This window comes from Catharus ustulatus, chromosome 3 (genome assembly GCF_009819885.2).
Source record: "Catharus ustulatus isolate bCatUst1 chromosome 3, bCatUst1.pri.v2, whole genome shotgun sequence".
Classification (NCBI taxonomy): Eukaryota; Metazoa; Chordata; class Aves; order Passeriformes; family Turdidae; genus Catharus; species Catharus ustulatus.
In genome coordinates, this window is record NC_046223.1 from 94,203,617 (window position 1) to 94,221,327 (window position 17,711).

The 17,711-nt window shown below is 39.2% G+C and overlaps 1 protein-coding gene across 1 annotated transcript in view; it reads left to right on the plus strand.

Moving 5' to 3' along the window:
- Positions 1–17,511, plus strand: part of GCLC (glutamate-cysteine ligase catalytic subunit) — a 35,859-nt gene extending 18,348 nt beyond the window's left edge. The window contains exons 4-16 of the mRNA XM_033056135.1: positions 374–487; positions 1,213–1,271; positions 1,361–1,497; positions 5,528–5,602; positions 6,479–6,595; positions 7,396–7,534; positions 8,052–8,164; positions 8,830–8,922; positions 9,645–9,749; positions 11,789–11,870; positions 11,968–12,071; positions 12,164–12,284; positions 15,815–17,511. Coding sequence (XP_032912026.1) covers positions 374–487; positions 1,213–1,271; positions 1,361–1,497; positions 5,528–5,602; positions 6,479–6,595; positions 7,396–7,534; positions 8,052–8,164; positions 8,830–8,922; positions 9,645–9,749; positions 11,789–11,870; positions 11,968–12,071; positions 12,164–12,284; positions 15,815–16,020 — 1,465 coding nt within the window. The 3' untranslated portion in view covers positions 16,021–17,511. The remainder of the gene's footprint in view (positions 1–373; positions 488–1,212; positions 1,272–1,360; positions 1,498–5,527; positions 5,603–6,478; positions 6,596–7,395; positions 7,535–8,051; positions 8,165–8,829; positions 8,923–9,644; positions 9,750–11,788; positions 11,871–11,967; positions 12,072–12,163; positions 12,285–15,814) is intronic.
- The last annotated feature ends 200 nt before the right edge of the window (positions 17,512–17,711 follow it).

Here is a 17,711-nt window from a genome sequence, read left to right on the forward strand (position 1 = left end):
CATATATTTTAAAAGGGGTAGATTGTTAAGAGTAGGCCTGGATAAATTACTTTGGCAGTCAACCTGTATCCTGGAGATAAACTTTGAAGCATGAAATGCAGCTGCATGTCAGTATTAATAACAAGCACTAACACACTAAAATGTGTGTACCCCACACTGTACTGAAGTTTCCTGCTTCAGCCACTGAAGATGTCCATGATTGCTGTCTAATGATAGACTAGTGGGGTTTCTTTAAAAAAAAGGCTGTGTTAACCACTGTGGAAGGTGGTGGTTGGCTGGTTGTCTACTAGAATCCTAATCTTTGATCATTTGACCATTCTAAAATCACAGTCTGTTTTCATTACAGCTTGGATCTCATTTTTGTGTTACATAGGTTAGGCTGTCCTGGGTTTACACTGCCAGATTATAAGCCAACACCAGTAGAAGGAGGAGCTTCAAAATCCCTCTTTTTTCCAGATGAAGCCATCAATAAACATCCTAGATTTAGGTAAGAGTATTTGGGAAATTCGAGAAGTCTAATATTTTGTCTTGACCTAAATATCATAGACGTATCTTCAAATTCTTTACTGGAATAGAGGGCACTGTTACTGGTTGCTGCAGGTATCACAAGGACTCAGACAGAAATACTTGTAATGACACATATTTTCTTTTCAAAGTGTCTTAAGAAAATTAATAGTTAAGTTAAAGGAACTTTATATAATAGTCCACACTATTATGGGGCAAAAAGTGTTCATTTTGCTACTGCAAAATTGTTTCCAGTTTGAAATCCTGTACCTAAATACTTCTATCACAGTTCTTGCTTAGGTATGACATCTCTGTACTCAGTAGCTTGCCCTAGTTGCTCTGAAAAGGACAACGTACTTCTCACTGTAAACTGAGACTTTGGAGAACAAAACATTCTGTTTAAAAACTAGGCATACCTTTTAACTTGGCTTTGTATTCTTCAGATCTGTAACCTTGTATTTCTGACTGTTTTATCAGTACAGTACTGTGAAATGCATCAAAACAAGACCAACTTGCAGAAGAAAAATTCGGTGTGATATCTTTTGCAGTTTATCTTAAAACTAGGAAAAGAAGCATCCTGAAGGAGAGTGCTCAGAACAAATAGAAAGTTGAAGTTTTGAAACACTAAAAATTGTTGAGAAAGTAGCTGCGAAAATATTTGCATAAAGAGAAAATTTAATATAATTCAATAAACTTCTTTTGTTGTAGTACGCTGACCAGAAACATTAGACACCGAAGGGGAGAGAAGGTTGTGATAAATGTACCAAGTGAGTAAATCCAGTTATCTTTGTTCTTTTTCAAAATAGTTGTTTAGTCTCATGCTCTGAGTTACTGAGTGCCTGTATTTTCTATGCAGTATTTAAAGATAAGAACACGCCATCACCTTTCATTGAAACATTTCCTAATGATGATGGAGAAGCGGCAAAGGCAGCTAAGCCAGACTACATATATATGGATGCTATGGGTTTTGGAATGGGGAACTGTTGTCTCCAGGTAAAGTGCATCTGCTTTCAAGATGTTACTGCACATTGTCCTCTCTAAACACTTCCCTTTTCAAGACTTGTCTTGTGTCTACTTTCACTTTCTTCAACTGATGCATTGCCCATCAGTGTGGCAAAAGGGGAGATAAAAGACAAGTGATATGTCTAGTATTCTAGTTTAAAATCCAAGTATATTGGGGTTTTGTGGCCAGATTTTGCTAGCAGAGGGGCTGCAGGAGTGGCTGCTGTGAGAAGGTGCTTCTTCCTTGAGAAGGAAACTTCTCACATGTCCAACAGAGCCAATGCCAGCTGGCTCCAAGACAGACCCACCACTGGCCAAAGCTGAGCCCACCAGTGACAGTGGTAGCACCTGAGAGGTGCATACAATAAGGGGTGGAGAAATTGTGCAGTGGCACTGCAGGTGAAGATAGGAATATGTAAGAGAAACAGCTCTGCAGGCACCAACATCAGTGAAGAAGCACGGGGAGGTGTTCAAGGTGACAGAGCTGAGATTCCCATGGAGCGTCCAGTGAAGATCACGGTGAGGCAGGAGGTTGGCCTTGGAGGAGAGATACACCTACAGCCCCTGGAGGACCCCACACCAAAACAGGTGGATGCATGAAGGAGGCAGGACCTGTCACCCCATGCAGTATCCATGCTGGAGCACTCAGTTCCTGAAAGACTGAACCCTGTAGAAGGGACCCATGCTGGAACAGTTGATTAAGTGTAGCCCATGAGAAGGTCTGTTGTGGTTTAAACCCAGACAGCAAATAAGTACCATGCCATTGCTCCCTCACACACTCATATACCCCTTTGCTTCTGGTGGGATGAGGAGGCAAATCAGGAAAAGATGAGACTTGTGGGTTGAGATAAAAATAGCTTAATAATTGAAATAAAATGAAATAATAATGGTAATGAAAATTAGACAGGGGGTAATAAAACTCAACAAGAAAGTGGTGCTCAGTAGTACAGTTGCTCACAACCTGCTGACAAATGCTCAGTCTGTCCCTGAGCAGCAATTGGCCTCTCCCAACCAACTCCCCCAGTTTATGTACTGAGCATGATGACATATGGTATGGGATATCTCTTTGGCCAATTCAGGTGCCAGCTGTGCTCACTCCTGGCTTCTTGTGCACCTGTCTCGCTGGCAGAGCATGGGAAGCAGAAGTCCTTAGTTTAGAGTAAGCCCTGCTCAGCAAGAACTAAAACATCAGTGTGTTATCAACATTATTCCCGTACTGAATCCAAAACACAGAACTGTGCCCAGCCACTAGGAACAAAATTAATTATCCCAGCTGCTGCCCAGACAAACTCTCATGTTGGAGCAGTGAACATGTTAATTGGAGAACTGTTCCAGGGCAGGGACCCCACACTGTAGCAGGAATGTGAGGAGTCCTCCCCCTGAGGAAGAAGGAGCAGCAGAGATAATGTGTGATGAACCAAACACAGCCCCCATTCCTCAGTCTCTTGCACTGCCAGGAGGGGAGGAAGTAGAGAATTTGGGAGTGAAGTGGAATTTAAGATTTCATTTTTATTTCTCATTATTCTACTCTGATTTGACTTGTAATAAATTCAGTTCATTTCCCCAAGTTAGACCTGTTCTGCCTGTGTCAGTAATTGGTGAGTGATCTCACTGCACCAAGGTGAGTCAGTGTTGATCTGCTGTAAGGCAGGAAGGCTCTGCAGAGGTAGCTGGACAGGCTGGATCAATGGGACAAGGCCAGTTGTGTGTGGTTCAGTAAGATGAAGTGCTGGGTCCCGTCCTTTGGCCATCACAAGCCCATGCAGAGCTACAGGCTGGGGACAGAGTGTCTGGAAAGCTGCCTGGTCTAAAAGGACATGGGGGTGCTGGGTGATAGTGGGCTGAACAAGAGCCAGTGTGTGCCCAGGTGGCCAGGAAGGCCAGTGACATCCTGGCCTGTGTGAGCAATAGTGTGGCTAGCAGGAGCAGGGCAGGGGTTGTCACTCTGTACTCAGTTCTGGTGAGGCTGCACCTTGAGTGCCCTGTCCAGTTCTGGACCCCCAGTCTAGGAGGGATGTTGAGATGCTAGACTGTGTCCAGAGAAGGGCAAAGGAGCTGTGGAAGGGTCTGGAGCACAAGTCCTGTGAGGAGCAGCTGAGGGAGAAAAGGAGGCTCAGGGGAGACCTTACCACTCTACAAGTGCCTGAAAGGAGGTTGTAGCCAGGTGGGGGGTGGCCTCTTCTCTCAGGCAACCAGGACAAGAGGAAATGGGCACAAGCTGTGCCAAGGGAGGTTTAGGTTGGACATCAGGAAGAAATTCTTCACAGAAGGGGTGATTAGATATTGGAATGGACTGCCCAGGGAGGCAGTGGAGTCACTGTATCTGAAGGTGTTTAAGGAAATACTGGATGTGCACTCAGTGCCACAGTCTAGTTGACAAGATGATGTTCAGTCAAAGGCTGGACTTAGTGATCTCACAGGTCTTTTCTAGTCTAAATGATTCTGTGATCTCTACCTGACCTTACCTTGATCCTTGAGCCTTGTTACATTTTCTCTTCCCGTCCAGCAAAAAAGGGGAGTGATTAAGTGGCTTTGGTGGGTATCTGGCATCCAGCCAGGGTCAATCCAATACACCAGGTTTATTTGCTTGCATTATGTTTTTTTCTGCTAATATTCAAATGTAATTGGATGACTTGCTGAGAGGATTTCTTGAACTGGTCAAACCACATTTGATCAAGCACCTCTTCCTGAAACTCCAGCACTCTGTGAATGTGAAAGGTCATCTTCCACTTTGATCATCTTTTAGGCATGACCAAAGAACACCTGAAGGATAGACACAGAAGGAATATTTTCTCCACAGCACAGCTGTTTTCTAATTTGGGATGTTTTAATGAATAATGGATGAAGATCTAAAAAGACAAAACAAACACAAACAAATCACATATTTCCCTTACACCACCATCATCAAAACTCCCAAAAAATCTATCACTGAGGCACCAGTGAACTCAGGAGTTTTGGAGGGATTCATTGGTTGGGGTTTTTTTTTGAAGGTTTACTTGAGGTGCAATTTGGTCCAGTGGCAAGCTGAGAAGAATATCTGTGTTTTATGGGATGCTCTAATTACTATCCTTGGAAGAGGAAAGCCTGTGTACAACTGGAATTTTTTCAGGACAACAAGCAGAGATGTTGATTTAGAACTGAAGCCTGTTGTATAATGTTATGATAGTGGTACAGGGGTACATTCCCATCTTAAGTTTTCCTCTGATGTGTGAATACATAAACTGCTAAGACAAAGGGAGTTTTGAGGCTGATCACTCCATGCAGTTATTAAGCTCCTAAAGTGCTGGTTTGCAAAGTCTAGAGGGTAAGGTCTGCTACTAGAAATATGTCTTCTGTGTTGCTGCTGTGAGTAAATTTCACAAAAATATTACAAAGGAGTTATTGCAGTGGCCTATCTGTGGTCAGGCTTCCAAAGTGTTAATGCCTTCTGCAAATAATATTTTTTTCATTTCTTGCTGGGTTCTGGCCTCCAGTACAGAAAAAGCGGAACTTTTTTTTTTTAAATGAGAGTTAGAGTAGACACACAGATATTCTTTTTCCCCATAGTTTTTAAGGATCAAAGGCATCTTGAAATGTTCTTTAAAACAGGATTAGCGTCACATAAAACAAATGTTCAATCTACAATAGAGTCTGACTGTTGTTCTAAGTAAGTAGGTTCCTGGCTTACTTCCTGAAGGTGCATTACTCACCCACATGTGTATTCTAGATGTTAACTCACTTTTCTTTGATTCTGGCAAGTGTTTGTATATTCAGCCTCACCATAGAAGCACTGTGGTCTGAAATCTTTTAATGAACATAGAAATGGCATGGAAAGAAGCTTGTAATACAAATGCTACTGATAGGTGGGGCAGAAAAGTGTCCACCAAGACTCAGGGGAAAAAACCCCACACAAAACCAAACAAAAAACCCTAAAATTTTTAGTATATAATTAGTTTTATTATATACTTGATTTTAAATCTAGGAAGACCGTGCTTGTTGTGTGATTATAGAAATTTGATAGCAACTGTACATCTTCCAACAGGTGACATTTCAGGCTTGCAGTATTTCCGAAGCAAGGTATCTCTATGATCAGCTAGCTACAATTTGTCCCATTGTGGTAAGTAATGGACATCTGACAGATGAACTCTTCCTCAGTGGCAAAACCCACTGTATATTAAAGAAATAATACCCAATTGCAAGCTCACAAATTGGGTACTCTGGGAGAAAACTCTAAGTTGCCACATGAGTCATGTAAACTATTTAATGCGCAAATGACACCACAAAACAGATTAATATCTGTTCCTTCTTGGTCCTTGTGTCTGTTTCTTCCCTTCTGCTCTTACTCTCACATATGTGAGACTCTTGTTGAATAGTTTTAGAAATAGATTTGGGCAGTTTTTCATGAAAACAAGGCAAGCTTGCTCCTTAAAATAATTTTTAATTTTTCAACTGGTGTTGAAAACCCTCTGGTGTTACAGAGGGTTTCAGCTTAAGTTGTTCAAATCTGTCCCTTTTATAAGCATGTTGTCATAAACAACTGTTTATGACAGGAGTTACGAAAATAAAGTATCTGTCTGGTGTGGATGATGAGTTGATCCTGCCCTGAGTAAGGTGTGTTCCAACTGTGTTACTAAGGTGCTTGGCCAAAGAGAAATAAACAAAATAAAATGATTGCCAGGTGAACTTTGTAAGTAAGCAAGCAGAATACTTCCTGATTTGTCTCAAAAGTACTTCTGCCATTTTTGTGTTCCTTAAATGCTGATCTGTAGAGGTAGAACATTTGGCGACAGATGCCACTTCAGGAATGCTGACCCTTGACCCAGGTGTTTTTCAGAGGTAGCAGTCGAGATATTTCTGGTTATACTGACTTTGGCTGTACATAAAACTGAAGCATATATTCTTCGGTTCCTTCTGGATCGCTTTCCAGTGCATTGTATTTGCTTTTGGTTCCTTGGCCTGGCCTCTGTTTTGATAGCAGGCTGTTTCATTTTAGATGGCCTTGAGTGCTGCATCTCCATTCTACAGAGGCTACGTGTCTGACATTGACTGTCGCTGGGGAGTGATCTCTGCTTCCGTGGATGATCGAACGCGGGAGGAGAGAGGCCTAGAGGTAAGATGTGTTGCCTAGTAGCTGTCTGGACTTTTTCAGGCAAAAAAGTTAAATTTCCTTTAGTATCAAATCTTGCTTGTGCTCCTCAGAATCCCTAATGAGGAAATGTAATGGTATTTGTGGTAAATACAGAAGAGATGGTGTAAACACTCACCTTGGTTGGTCAGCTTGTGTTAACAAATACCTATTTTTAATTAGGTATGGAATCCCAGTCTTCCACAGCTGGCTGAAAAGGGTCCCCATGATGAAACTTTGTAATTTATGCTTGAGCTCAAAAGGCAAAAATTGCCCTAGATTAAATAGTGGGTGCTGCTGAGTAGCATAAACTAGAACTAAATCAAGAGAGCCAGGTGTCAGAACTTGTAGAGTGTCTCTAAGCAGGAATTTCCGTTCAAGGCACTCACAGAATTACATAAATAATTTTTTAAATTTACCTGAATTATTTATTGAACTACCTATTTTAAGGGCATCTCTAACAGTGTGCACATAGTAAAATTTTTGGTATGTGTTTAATGCTTTCTAGGTGCTTGGGGTAAACATTTCTACTTCTTGAGAATTCTAGTCATGTGTGATTGATGGCTGATTTTTTCTCAGATATATATGTCTGCAAACAAAATAGTCGTAATTCCAGAATCACTTTATATTGAGCCTATTTTAGACTTGTGTTTTCAATCATTTTAATTGAGATTGTAGGATTTTTTAAATAGGATAATAATTCTCAACGTAAGTGTCATTAGTGATCAAAACTTAGGTAACATTGTTAACAAGCTGTTAAAATATTGTATTCTTAAATTATATAGCCACTGAAGAACAACCATTATAGAATCAGTAAATCCAGATATGATTCCATAGACAGTTATCTATCTGAATGTGGTGAGAAATACAATGACATTGATTTGACAATAGACAAAGATATCTACGAGCAGCTAATAAAGGAAGGTAAGTGTTTGCTTCATTATGAGCAGGTTAAGAATTACGTTTGCAGCGTGTGGGGATATTTTATGGTTTTATTCTTGTTTGTTACATTGTGCAGCCCTCAGAGTGACTCCTACTCAAGAAGTATCTGTGCAGAGTGGTCTTGAGAGTTTTTTTAAAAAGGATTCATTTGTAACAAAAACTGTCCCTAATGCATCAAATTGAGTTTCTCAAGTTGGAATTAATGTTTTATTTTTATGTAGAGAGCCAAACTGCTTTAGGAAACATGAATACATCAGAAAACAGGAAGAATGGCAGCCACAACAATATTCAACTGCCATTTCCAAACAAGAACCTGTTTAGTTTTGGGGTTTTTTCTCTTTTTAATCATTTCCTTCCTTCCTGAAGTCATCACTTTAACAGGATGTGGTGGGTTGAGGTAGCATTGCAGTGTTAGATATTTTCAGTCTTGTAAAAAAAATAATTTCCTAGAGCCTGTTTTGATATATATGAATTGTTTGTTTGAATTTTCATCTTGTAGGTATTGACCACCTTTTGGCACAGCATATTGCACACTTGTTCATTCGAGACCCACTGACTTTGTTTGAGGAGAAAATACATCTAGATGATGCAAATGAATCCGACCATTTTGAGGTTACGTCTGATTTAGAGGAATTTAATAAATATATATAATTGCTTATTTTAATAATACTACTTAATTGGAGGATGGCTGTTTTAGCTAAGAATTTTTCATTAATTTTTCACTTCAGGTAGTTTTTAATATATGACTTTGCAGTTATAAGCACATTCATTTATTTGTTTTATCTTTTATTTAGAAGTTGATGGCTTAAACTTTGAACCAAATAAAATAAGAAGAGCCTAAATTATAGCGATGTATATAAAAACTAAGGGGAACTGTCAATTTTTAAGGCTTCCTGAAAACTGGTTTGTATTTTATTTATGTAGAAATCTATCATTTACAGCTTTATGAGGTATTAGCTGTGGTAATATTAGACCTTTTTAGTTCAGGATGTGTCAGCCCCTCATGAAAAAATAAAGTCAGCTGCATGCCAGTCCCTTAGTGTCTTGTACATAATAAACAAAATAGTGTGAGAAAGTACAGCATATTTGGTCCTAGGACAGGTAGTTGTACTGTGGACTTTAGGAAGCTACAGCACTTATTTGGGAACCACTTCTCTAACCTGCTATGCTGTTCCACAGAAAACCTTAGGACTGTAGTTACCTGCTTATCTTTCTTCGATTATATTGTAGAAAGATGTGTATCTTGGTTGTGACAGATTATTTCATGTGCTTTGCAGAATATTCAGTCTACAAACTGGCAGACAATGAGGTTTAAGCCACCACCTCCAAATTCAGATATTGGATGGAGAGTGGAATTTAGACCTATGGAGGTAAGGAAGACATCAGTATGTACAAGAGCACATTTCCTTTTAAGTGGAAAAGTACCAGGCATTCTGCCATCCAGTATCAAACTCCTATTACTTGTGATGTGTTTTCTTCCCTTTGATTTGCTAGATGCAAGTGAAGTGGACAGCAGTATTTAATCAGACATGGACTGTGGGAATGTAACTGACAGGAGAATCCACTGCAGCCCATCAATGCATGCTAATGGATTTGGGGTGATGGGGAAAGGAATTAGGCTTGTATTAAAGCAGCAGTAAACAAAGCCCCATTTAGCTTCTAGAGACTGTATTTCTCCAGTACATTTCCTGGTACTGAACAATTCCACTGTCACAGTTTTGTTTTTTTCACAAGTGCTTTTTTCCTATCGCTGTCTGTTTCTAAGCTCTCTGAATTTAATCCTTTTAGTGTGGAAATTTAAAAGCTGCTATACTTCCGTAATTAGACAGAGAGCCTGAAGGTGCAGTTATTTGTCTTTGGAAACACAAGTGTGCTGTGCATCGAATTGCAGGGTTGAGTTTGTTGAAGCGTGTGTGTGCATTGTGCGCTGGAAGTCGCTGCTGGTGACTGCATGTGTGCTTCACCCCTTGGAGAGTACAGTGTGTGTGAACACAAGTACCAGCATGAGCATCTGAGTCAAACTGGTCCAGACTGGCCTTGCATGAGTGTGTTCCCACTAAAGTAATTGCATCTCTGCTCCTTTCATGTCTAGGTCCAGTTAACGGACTTTGAAAACTCTGCATACGTTGTGTTTGTGGTATTGCTAACCAGAGTGATTCTGTCATATAAACTGGATTTTCTCATTCCTTTGTCCAAGGTAGGTGTGAAAGATCAGATCTGTTAGAGCTAAATGCAATGGATTTGCATCAAGTCTGATTTTTATCCCTTGCAAGCTAGGAAATAATACTTGTCCACTTTTGGAACAGTCATTTTTATCTTCCAGTTAGTTTTTGTCTGTACCAGTACTTTGAATTAAACTCTACAATATTAAACAAATATTTTACTGCTGTCTCACAGAATTAAACATAGACAAGTACTGTAGGATTTTCTGTGATGCCTAGCAGTGTGTAACTGCTGCAGAAACATTGAGAAATAAACCATTGTCACAAGGCTGTTTTGAGGCTGGGAAAGGGTATGTTTCCCCCATTTTACATGCAAGGGGGAAATAACCAGTGGAAGTCAGAATAAAAACTTTAGACTTAGCTTAACATGAATGTTGCCTGTGTTTCATGCTCTTACTCTGTTTTGTTTGTATCTGGTGGGGAGAGAAAGGAGGAGTTCAGCATGCTTAGCATTGCACAGTATTTGAATGGAAATAAATACTGCTGATTCTGGTCACAGCTGTGACTTGTCCTTAGACAGACAAGCCATGCAGAATGTACTTTTTCCTTAATCTTGCCCTTACAATTGCTGAACTGTTTTGTGTGAAACTGTCCTTGCATGTCCTCTTTCTGAGGCACTTGACCAAAAAATGTCTTTTTATATGGATATTCCTGTGATGTTACAGGTAACTTTTATAAAGATCTTGTAGGGCAGAAGGCTTTTGACACTATGCTCAAAAATCCAACATAGCCATAGTATCCTGTGGCTTTTCATAGCTTTTTAATTGAAAAGGAGAAAAATACTGAAGTCATAAATTTACAGTAATCATACCATGCATACATGGTATGATTTGGTATGACTTCTAAAAGGAGATGTCAGGGAGTTCAGGCTGCATAAATAATGCAATAATTTATCACTTAGATTACACATAATTACATTGTTATTTGAGTGTCTCAAAAGCACAAAATTTTAAACTACCAGTTAAGAGTGAATAAGAGATCAGGTGCTGAAAGAACCTGAACAGAATTGGAGGGCTGGGGGGCTTAAAATTGCTTGAGCTTGCCAAGCAATTTGGCAGGTAATGCAACACAGAATTGCACAACCATTGGTAAGCCTGCCTCTTTCAAGTAAAATAATAGGGGGTTATGGGGCTAATCTCACACTAATCTTGGCTGTCTGATTGAATGCGGTTGAATGCTCATCAGCTGGGACTGGAGTTCTTTCAAACTTTCAAAACAACCTATTGTGTAAATAGGTTTCATAATATAAAATGAATTAAAAATAAAGGTTTGGAAGGTAAGAAGTAAGTGAAGATTTTGCATAGCCTTTAGGTAAAGATCAGACAAAGAATTCAACAAATTATCTCTCTTTTTCTGAAGACAATATGGTAAAGCTAATGTCCAAAAGCTGTATGATGTTAATCAACTGAAGAACTGGGACATAATCTTCCATCAAGAAAGACAGAGCAATGCTTATTGCAGAGCAAACATAGTTTGGAGGAGTGTCGAGAAGTCTGAAATTTAGAACTTTTTTGCTAGAAATTTTAGTTTAAGTATCTAACAGATATTTGGGAATGGAATAGATACAATTTCCATACAGACTTACTTAATGCTCTTTCTAAAAGTTTGTTTAATACAGTGATAATTCTTCTAAAGATAGTGATGATTTTGTTAATAAAAGCAGGAAATTATGGCTAGGGAAATTGAAATTTTCTTCTTCCGTACTTATTTAAATTGCATCTAAATATGCAAAGAAGTCTCCCAGAAGGGATGCAACCTGTTAATCGTAACTGTTCCTGTGTTTTCATCCAAATTCAAATTAGCATAGCATGTTCTAACATGATACCATTACCTATTCTACTGGAGACCCAGATTTATAAAATGTCATCTTTTCGTGGGTTCACAGCTTGACCTTTTGTGATTAAATAGTAAGAAATATACGAGATGTTTCAACTTATGAAATCCAAATGTACCACTTTGGTAGAATCCTACTTTTCTAAAATGTCACAGATCTCTGAAATAATTCTTTTGCCAGGTGGATGAAAACATGAAGGAGGCCCAGAAGAGAGATGCTGTACGACAGGGAATGTTTTACTTCAGAAAAGATATATGCAAAGGTATCACATCAAGTAATCTGACTAACACTGTTGTGGATATTTAGCACATATCTTGCATTTTAACCATTTTTTTTCTTTCCCTTTGTCACACATGAAGGTGGAAATGCTGTTGTGGATGGATGTGGCTCTGCACAGAATGGGACAGGCACCAACACAGAAGAGTACACCTTAATGAGCATTGATACAATTATCAATGGGAAGGTCATAGCCTCTTCTACCTGGGACACATTCTATTCTACCCTCCCAGAAACCAGACTGAGTATGTTTTATGCTGATTCTGTTCTCTTCCGCAGGAAGGAGTTTTTCCTGGTTTGATCCCCATTTTGAATTCCTATCTTGAAAACATGGAAGTGGATGTGGACACAAGATGCACCATCCTAAACTATCTGAAGCTAATAAAAAAAAGAGCCTCTGGTATGTTTGACATTTTTGGACATTGACTTTCTTGGCATTTTTTCTACTTTCAGTTGGATAAGACCGATGGGAGCTGTGGATGTCTCATTAGCCACGGAATCATTAGGGCAAGAGACTGGAGTGTATTCTCTGGCTTAAATCTTGTCCTATTTTTGATTTTTAGTGTTTAGTGATCCATTTTAGAACTTAAATTAGGAGTAACTGATAAGAGTAACAGTCATGGTTTACAGGGTAGTATATATCCAGTCCTCAATTTTGCTTTTCAGCACCATTTACTGCTGCTTTTTCCTCTGTATTGTCCACTTTGGAATAGTTTAAACATAACACTACTCCACTTTGCCCTGTCACTTGAGTGTTGTAAGAGTATTTGAGGCTGGGTCTGATAGCTTGCCTGATATTACTGGTGTGACTTCAAAGCATTCATAAGTCTAAACGCAGGTCTGCTAGACCATGGGACCTAGATTTTTAGCTCACTAATACAAAAGTCCTTCTGTAAGTAGCAGAACTCCTTCAAGGCAGAGCAGGCTCTTCCACTGTCTTTCCCATGTTGCAATGTTTTTCAAGACCGGTGTGTAATGACTTTTTATGTTTCTTCTTAAAATGCAGCAGCATAATGAGTAAAAGATGCAAGCTAAATTTAATTCAGAACTGTGAGCTTAGCTCAGTCTGCAGCAGCTTTTAAACTTTTTCTGTGTAAACCCCCTGTATAACTGCATTGATGTAAATTTAGCTAGATGGTTAATTTTAGCCTCATAAGTCAAGAATTTTTTTTCTTCCCCCTCTCTTTCCCCCACCCCGAGTTTTAAACTGAAGTGTTGCATTCCTTTTTAATTCTTGAAGATTGCTGTAGAATCTTCTAGGTAAAAACCTTTCTAAAGCTGAGGTGGAAGTCGGGATTTTGTCTTATCTGGTAATTCACTACTTTAACAGTTCTTTAGAATGGTAACATGTTTTTAAACATTGCCTTGTCTGTTGGTTAAGTTATTTTTTTTTCCTTCAGGGAAATGGTCTTGAGAAAACAAGGAATCCATAACTCTAACAGAGTCTTTTTCTTCTCCCTAAGGCCTAGTGACCTGGGTCCAACCCCAGCTGCAGGTGTTCCCTACCAAACAAAACTTTGCTACCTGGTGCAAAGTTGCAGTCATTGCAAAAGTCAGCTCCTGTATTTACACAGACCTAAAATCTGTGAGAGCAAGGTAGATAAGAGTATAGGGTTTATAGTTCAGCTCTTATGAACTGAAAATAATTCAAAATGAGGCTTCTTAAGAACTAGAATCCACAGTAAAAAAGCATTTAGGTATTGTATTATTGTGCCATGATATTTCTCAGTTGTGAGCTTTGGATTATTCAAGTTTACTCTGGATCTTAAATCAAACATTCTTGATCTGCAGCCTGTTTAGTATGAGTCATATCCACAAAGAGTGGCCATATTTCACATTTCTCAAATGATGAACACGTGGGTTAAGACCACTGACACCTTAGCTGCTGTGGCTGTAACCTTGCCCTGGCACAATGCATTTGAGCTTCAGTCACCTCTTCTCGTGCAGCACAGCAAGGTATTATTACCCTGCTGGTCTCTGTATAGCTGGTGTGTGACTGCCACCACTCAGTGAGACTTGCTAGGCAGCAGCTGCTGACCACCACCAAATATTAATGAAAGCAGTACTGAGGTGGCAGGATCAAGTGGTCCTTGTCCTGGTGTGCTCTCCTGGCTCCTGGCCACCTGCAGCACAGTAATTGGAGAGCTTGATCAGCATTCACAGGTGTAATTTCCATTATCATTGCCTTACCTTTCTTGAAGCAGTTACACTTCTGGTCCCCCTAAAGTAATACAATAAGAAATGTCAAAGTTCTATTATGTGCTTTTTGAAAAAAATAATTCTGTAGTTTTTCATGTTTAAATGCTCTACACAGTTATTCCATGATTCTAGTTCCTGTGTTGTAGGATCATGTTATCTACTCACTTCTCATAATTGTGTGGACTTCTCCAGTATATGGTTGCTCCTGAATTTAAAATTCCCTTTGCCTCTCCTTGCCTGGAAGGTGGCTCACACCTTTTGTCAGTCAGTGGTGCTACACTCCTGTACGTACTTTCAGGAGTTGCAGGCTGTGCTCCCAGTGAAGGTGTGCAGGGATATGGTGGGGCAAGGATGGGGAGTGCCTGGGCTGCCTGGCCACTAGGTGTCTGTGTTGGTGTGCACTGGACACTCCCCAGCTGCTCCAGCACTGATGCCTGCACGGCTTGCACTTCAAACGTCTCTTTTTAAGCTTCACTCCACTCATCTCCTGACTCCACTGACTTTATTGCAGACCCCCTGCATCTCATTAGCGTCAGAAAGTTTTCATGTTGAGTTTTTAGTGTCTTCAACAAATAAAGCCTCTTGAGTAATTTTTTTCTGCCCTCGTATGTAGAAGTGTAAACTCTGGCCTCATTCCTTTAAAGCATTACTTCTGGTTTTTGAAGCACATTTTGATTTCTAGTAACCTGTGTTACTCTCTTTTTTCCTCTGGTACTTTCTGCAATTTTTCTGATTTGTCTTCATGTGCGTCTATTCAAAACCACTGCTAGAATATTGTTAAATAGTGTTGGATTCTTTCTACTTTTTTATTTGTGTGTTCCTTCATGCTTTCTCTAACTTGATTTCTCTTGCTTTTTATAATATTCTTAAACCAAAGACTTCTGTAGTGGAAGCCCTTGACTCTTTCCACTCTCACAATGAAGCTGATGTTCCAGTAGCTAGCCATGAAAGTTTTTCTAGGCTCTTTAAGCATCCCATCAGCCCATCTTAATGTCCTAACTGTCAGAGTTACCTTAAACTTACAGTAGTTAAGATTTGCTTGCATGTGCTGCATTCAGTAGCAAGATTCAACAGCCAGACACTGGTGTCCAGACAGCCCCCAGCTGCTACTTCATGAGGATACCAGCCTCCTGCAAGTGGTGTGTGTCATTCAGTAACCTTGTGTAGATGTGCCAGGGACATTTAGGAACCTGCTGACCAGCCCAAGAACTGTAGAGTGAAGCAAACCAGAAGTTGATATATTTGGGAACCTATTTTTTGCTAAAGTATCTGCCAGAATGAGAAAGAATAGTAAGCCAAGGTTGACTGATCAAAACTAGCAGCTCAGTTGGATGGATCAATTATGACCTTCTTTTATATAAATCTAGTAGTGCAGAGGTGTCTCTTGATTCATCTCAGCCAGATTCTTTGTTAAATGAAGTGTTTAAGACCTTTTGCTATACAATCTGTTGATAGCACCTGTTCCAGTTGCTACTTCTTTCTGCATTATGTTATTGGAACATCTGAAAGTTGGAAAATTGCACCAGATAAGTGGCTTTTAGACCATCAGGGACATGTCAGCTTAACTATGCCTGCACTTTACCTGTATTTGAAAACAAAAAAGTATAGGAATGCATTTGTCCTGAAAGCATGGGCTACTCATTAATTGTGTTTATAGTGCACAGAACTCTAGGTGTTCTGCTGCTAAAATAGATGTATAAAGTGTGAAATTTAATTTCCTCTTGCCCACAGGAGAATTAATGACAGTTGCTCGATGGATGAGGGAATTCATCGCACAGCATCCAGACTACAAGCAAGACAGTGTGATAACTGATGAAATTAATTACAGCCTTATGTGGAAATGCAACCAAATTGCTCAAGGCCAAGCAGAGTGTCCTGAACTATTAGGGGTAGGATTTAATAAGAAACAAAGTGGAAACAAAACTGACTCTTTGTAATGAATAAATGAATGAATGCTTCTTAAATAATAAAAAGATTAAGCCTTTTAGCAAAGCACTAGCAAAGATACTGTGAATCTGGTAAAGTTTCATGGTGTGAAGACCAAAACAGGGATACTGCACTATAAAATGGGCCAATCTGCCTAAATATTGGTTTGAGGCATCCTAAAATAGGCATATTCTTATTGTTAAGGTTTATACAATATACATGTAAATAGTAAAATATTTTTATGATTAACATCAATGTATTTTAATAACATTGTAACTAGGGTTATTGTGAATTAGCTTGTAACTTTTTTATGCTTAATATAGAAAGAAAAATTGTCATGAACAGCTTTGTAAATGTAATGGTACTTGTATATTATATGCATTCCAGTTACTGAATGTTTACTGTAATTTTTTTAACCTGGAATGTGCTGAGTAATTTACCTTATTGTGTAAGAAAAAAAAAATCCTTCTGGATCTACCTGAATCACAGATACTTCTTCCTTCAATTTGGGTTTTGAAAGTATGTTAGAACAGACAAATACATGTGCATCCCAGCTGTTAATCTTACAGCAGTTTCTCAGTTGCCACAAGACCTGCATCCACTTGTAAACTGTAAAACTCAGAGGAACAGATCTGTCTTTATTCAGATAATGCAAGTCAGCCTGCCTGCAGATGCACAGTTAATTTCTTCCCCTCTAAAATAAGCTGTATGCTGTCTCAGTTCAGAAATCTGCCTGATGATTTCACAAAAAAAGTAGTAACGGGAGATGTGTCGAAAGAGAGGAGGAAATAGAGCTGGACATACAGCTCTCTTCACAAAGGAACCAGAGACACCTGCTCTGGACTTCAGCCTGTTCGACTGCTCTTCTCCCACATTGCTGCTGTTCCTATAGTTGGTAACAGCTGTAGCACAAAACCAAAATTCTGCCCATTCTTCATGAAGGTTGAGTTTCTCATTTCGTCATCTTGCTAATTATAAATAATTTTGTCAGTATGTTTATTTTCTGTAAGGTAATTTATGTAGGTGGCTGGGGTTACCTACATAGCTGTAGCTTAATCCCCTCTAGTAAACAGTTTAAAGAGAAATTTTGGAATGCACTAATCCTTTGAATTGGAAGCCGGTGCTGGGAGTGACTATAAACTATTTAAATTCAGACATTGCATCTGTAAATAAAGCAAACTTAAGGGCCTTTTTGATTTAACTTCTTAACTGATTTCTAAAGGTGAATTGCATTAGGGGTAGAAGATGCAAAGCTTAAAGGAAGCCTGTATAAATACCTAAGATGTAATGATTTTTTTGAAAGAACTAATGGAGAAACTGCAGTGAGAGGTGCACCAAGAAGCTTTTATGTACTGAATTACACTTTGTTCTGTGTTCACAGGTGTGCTTTAGAAAATAAAAAGAATACTCTTTTCCTGCAGTGGTGAATTTGTTTTAATTAAGATGTAGGCATATGCTAATTTAGTTTCTGTAATAAGGAAATAAAAATAAAATTTGCAGTATGTGTTGGTCACTTGCATGACTTGAACCCACATTTTCAGATTCAGCAAAGGAGGAGCTACGTACCTGGCAAGTGCAACTCACCCAGACTCATTTTGTTCACAATGAAGCTACTCAGGACTCAGACAAATGGTCTGACATTTCTACAGCAAAGCAGGCCTTGCTATTGTCAAGGTTGCATCTGTCTGATTGAACAGCATGA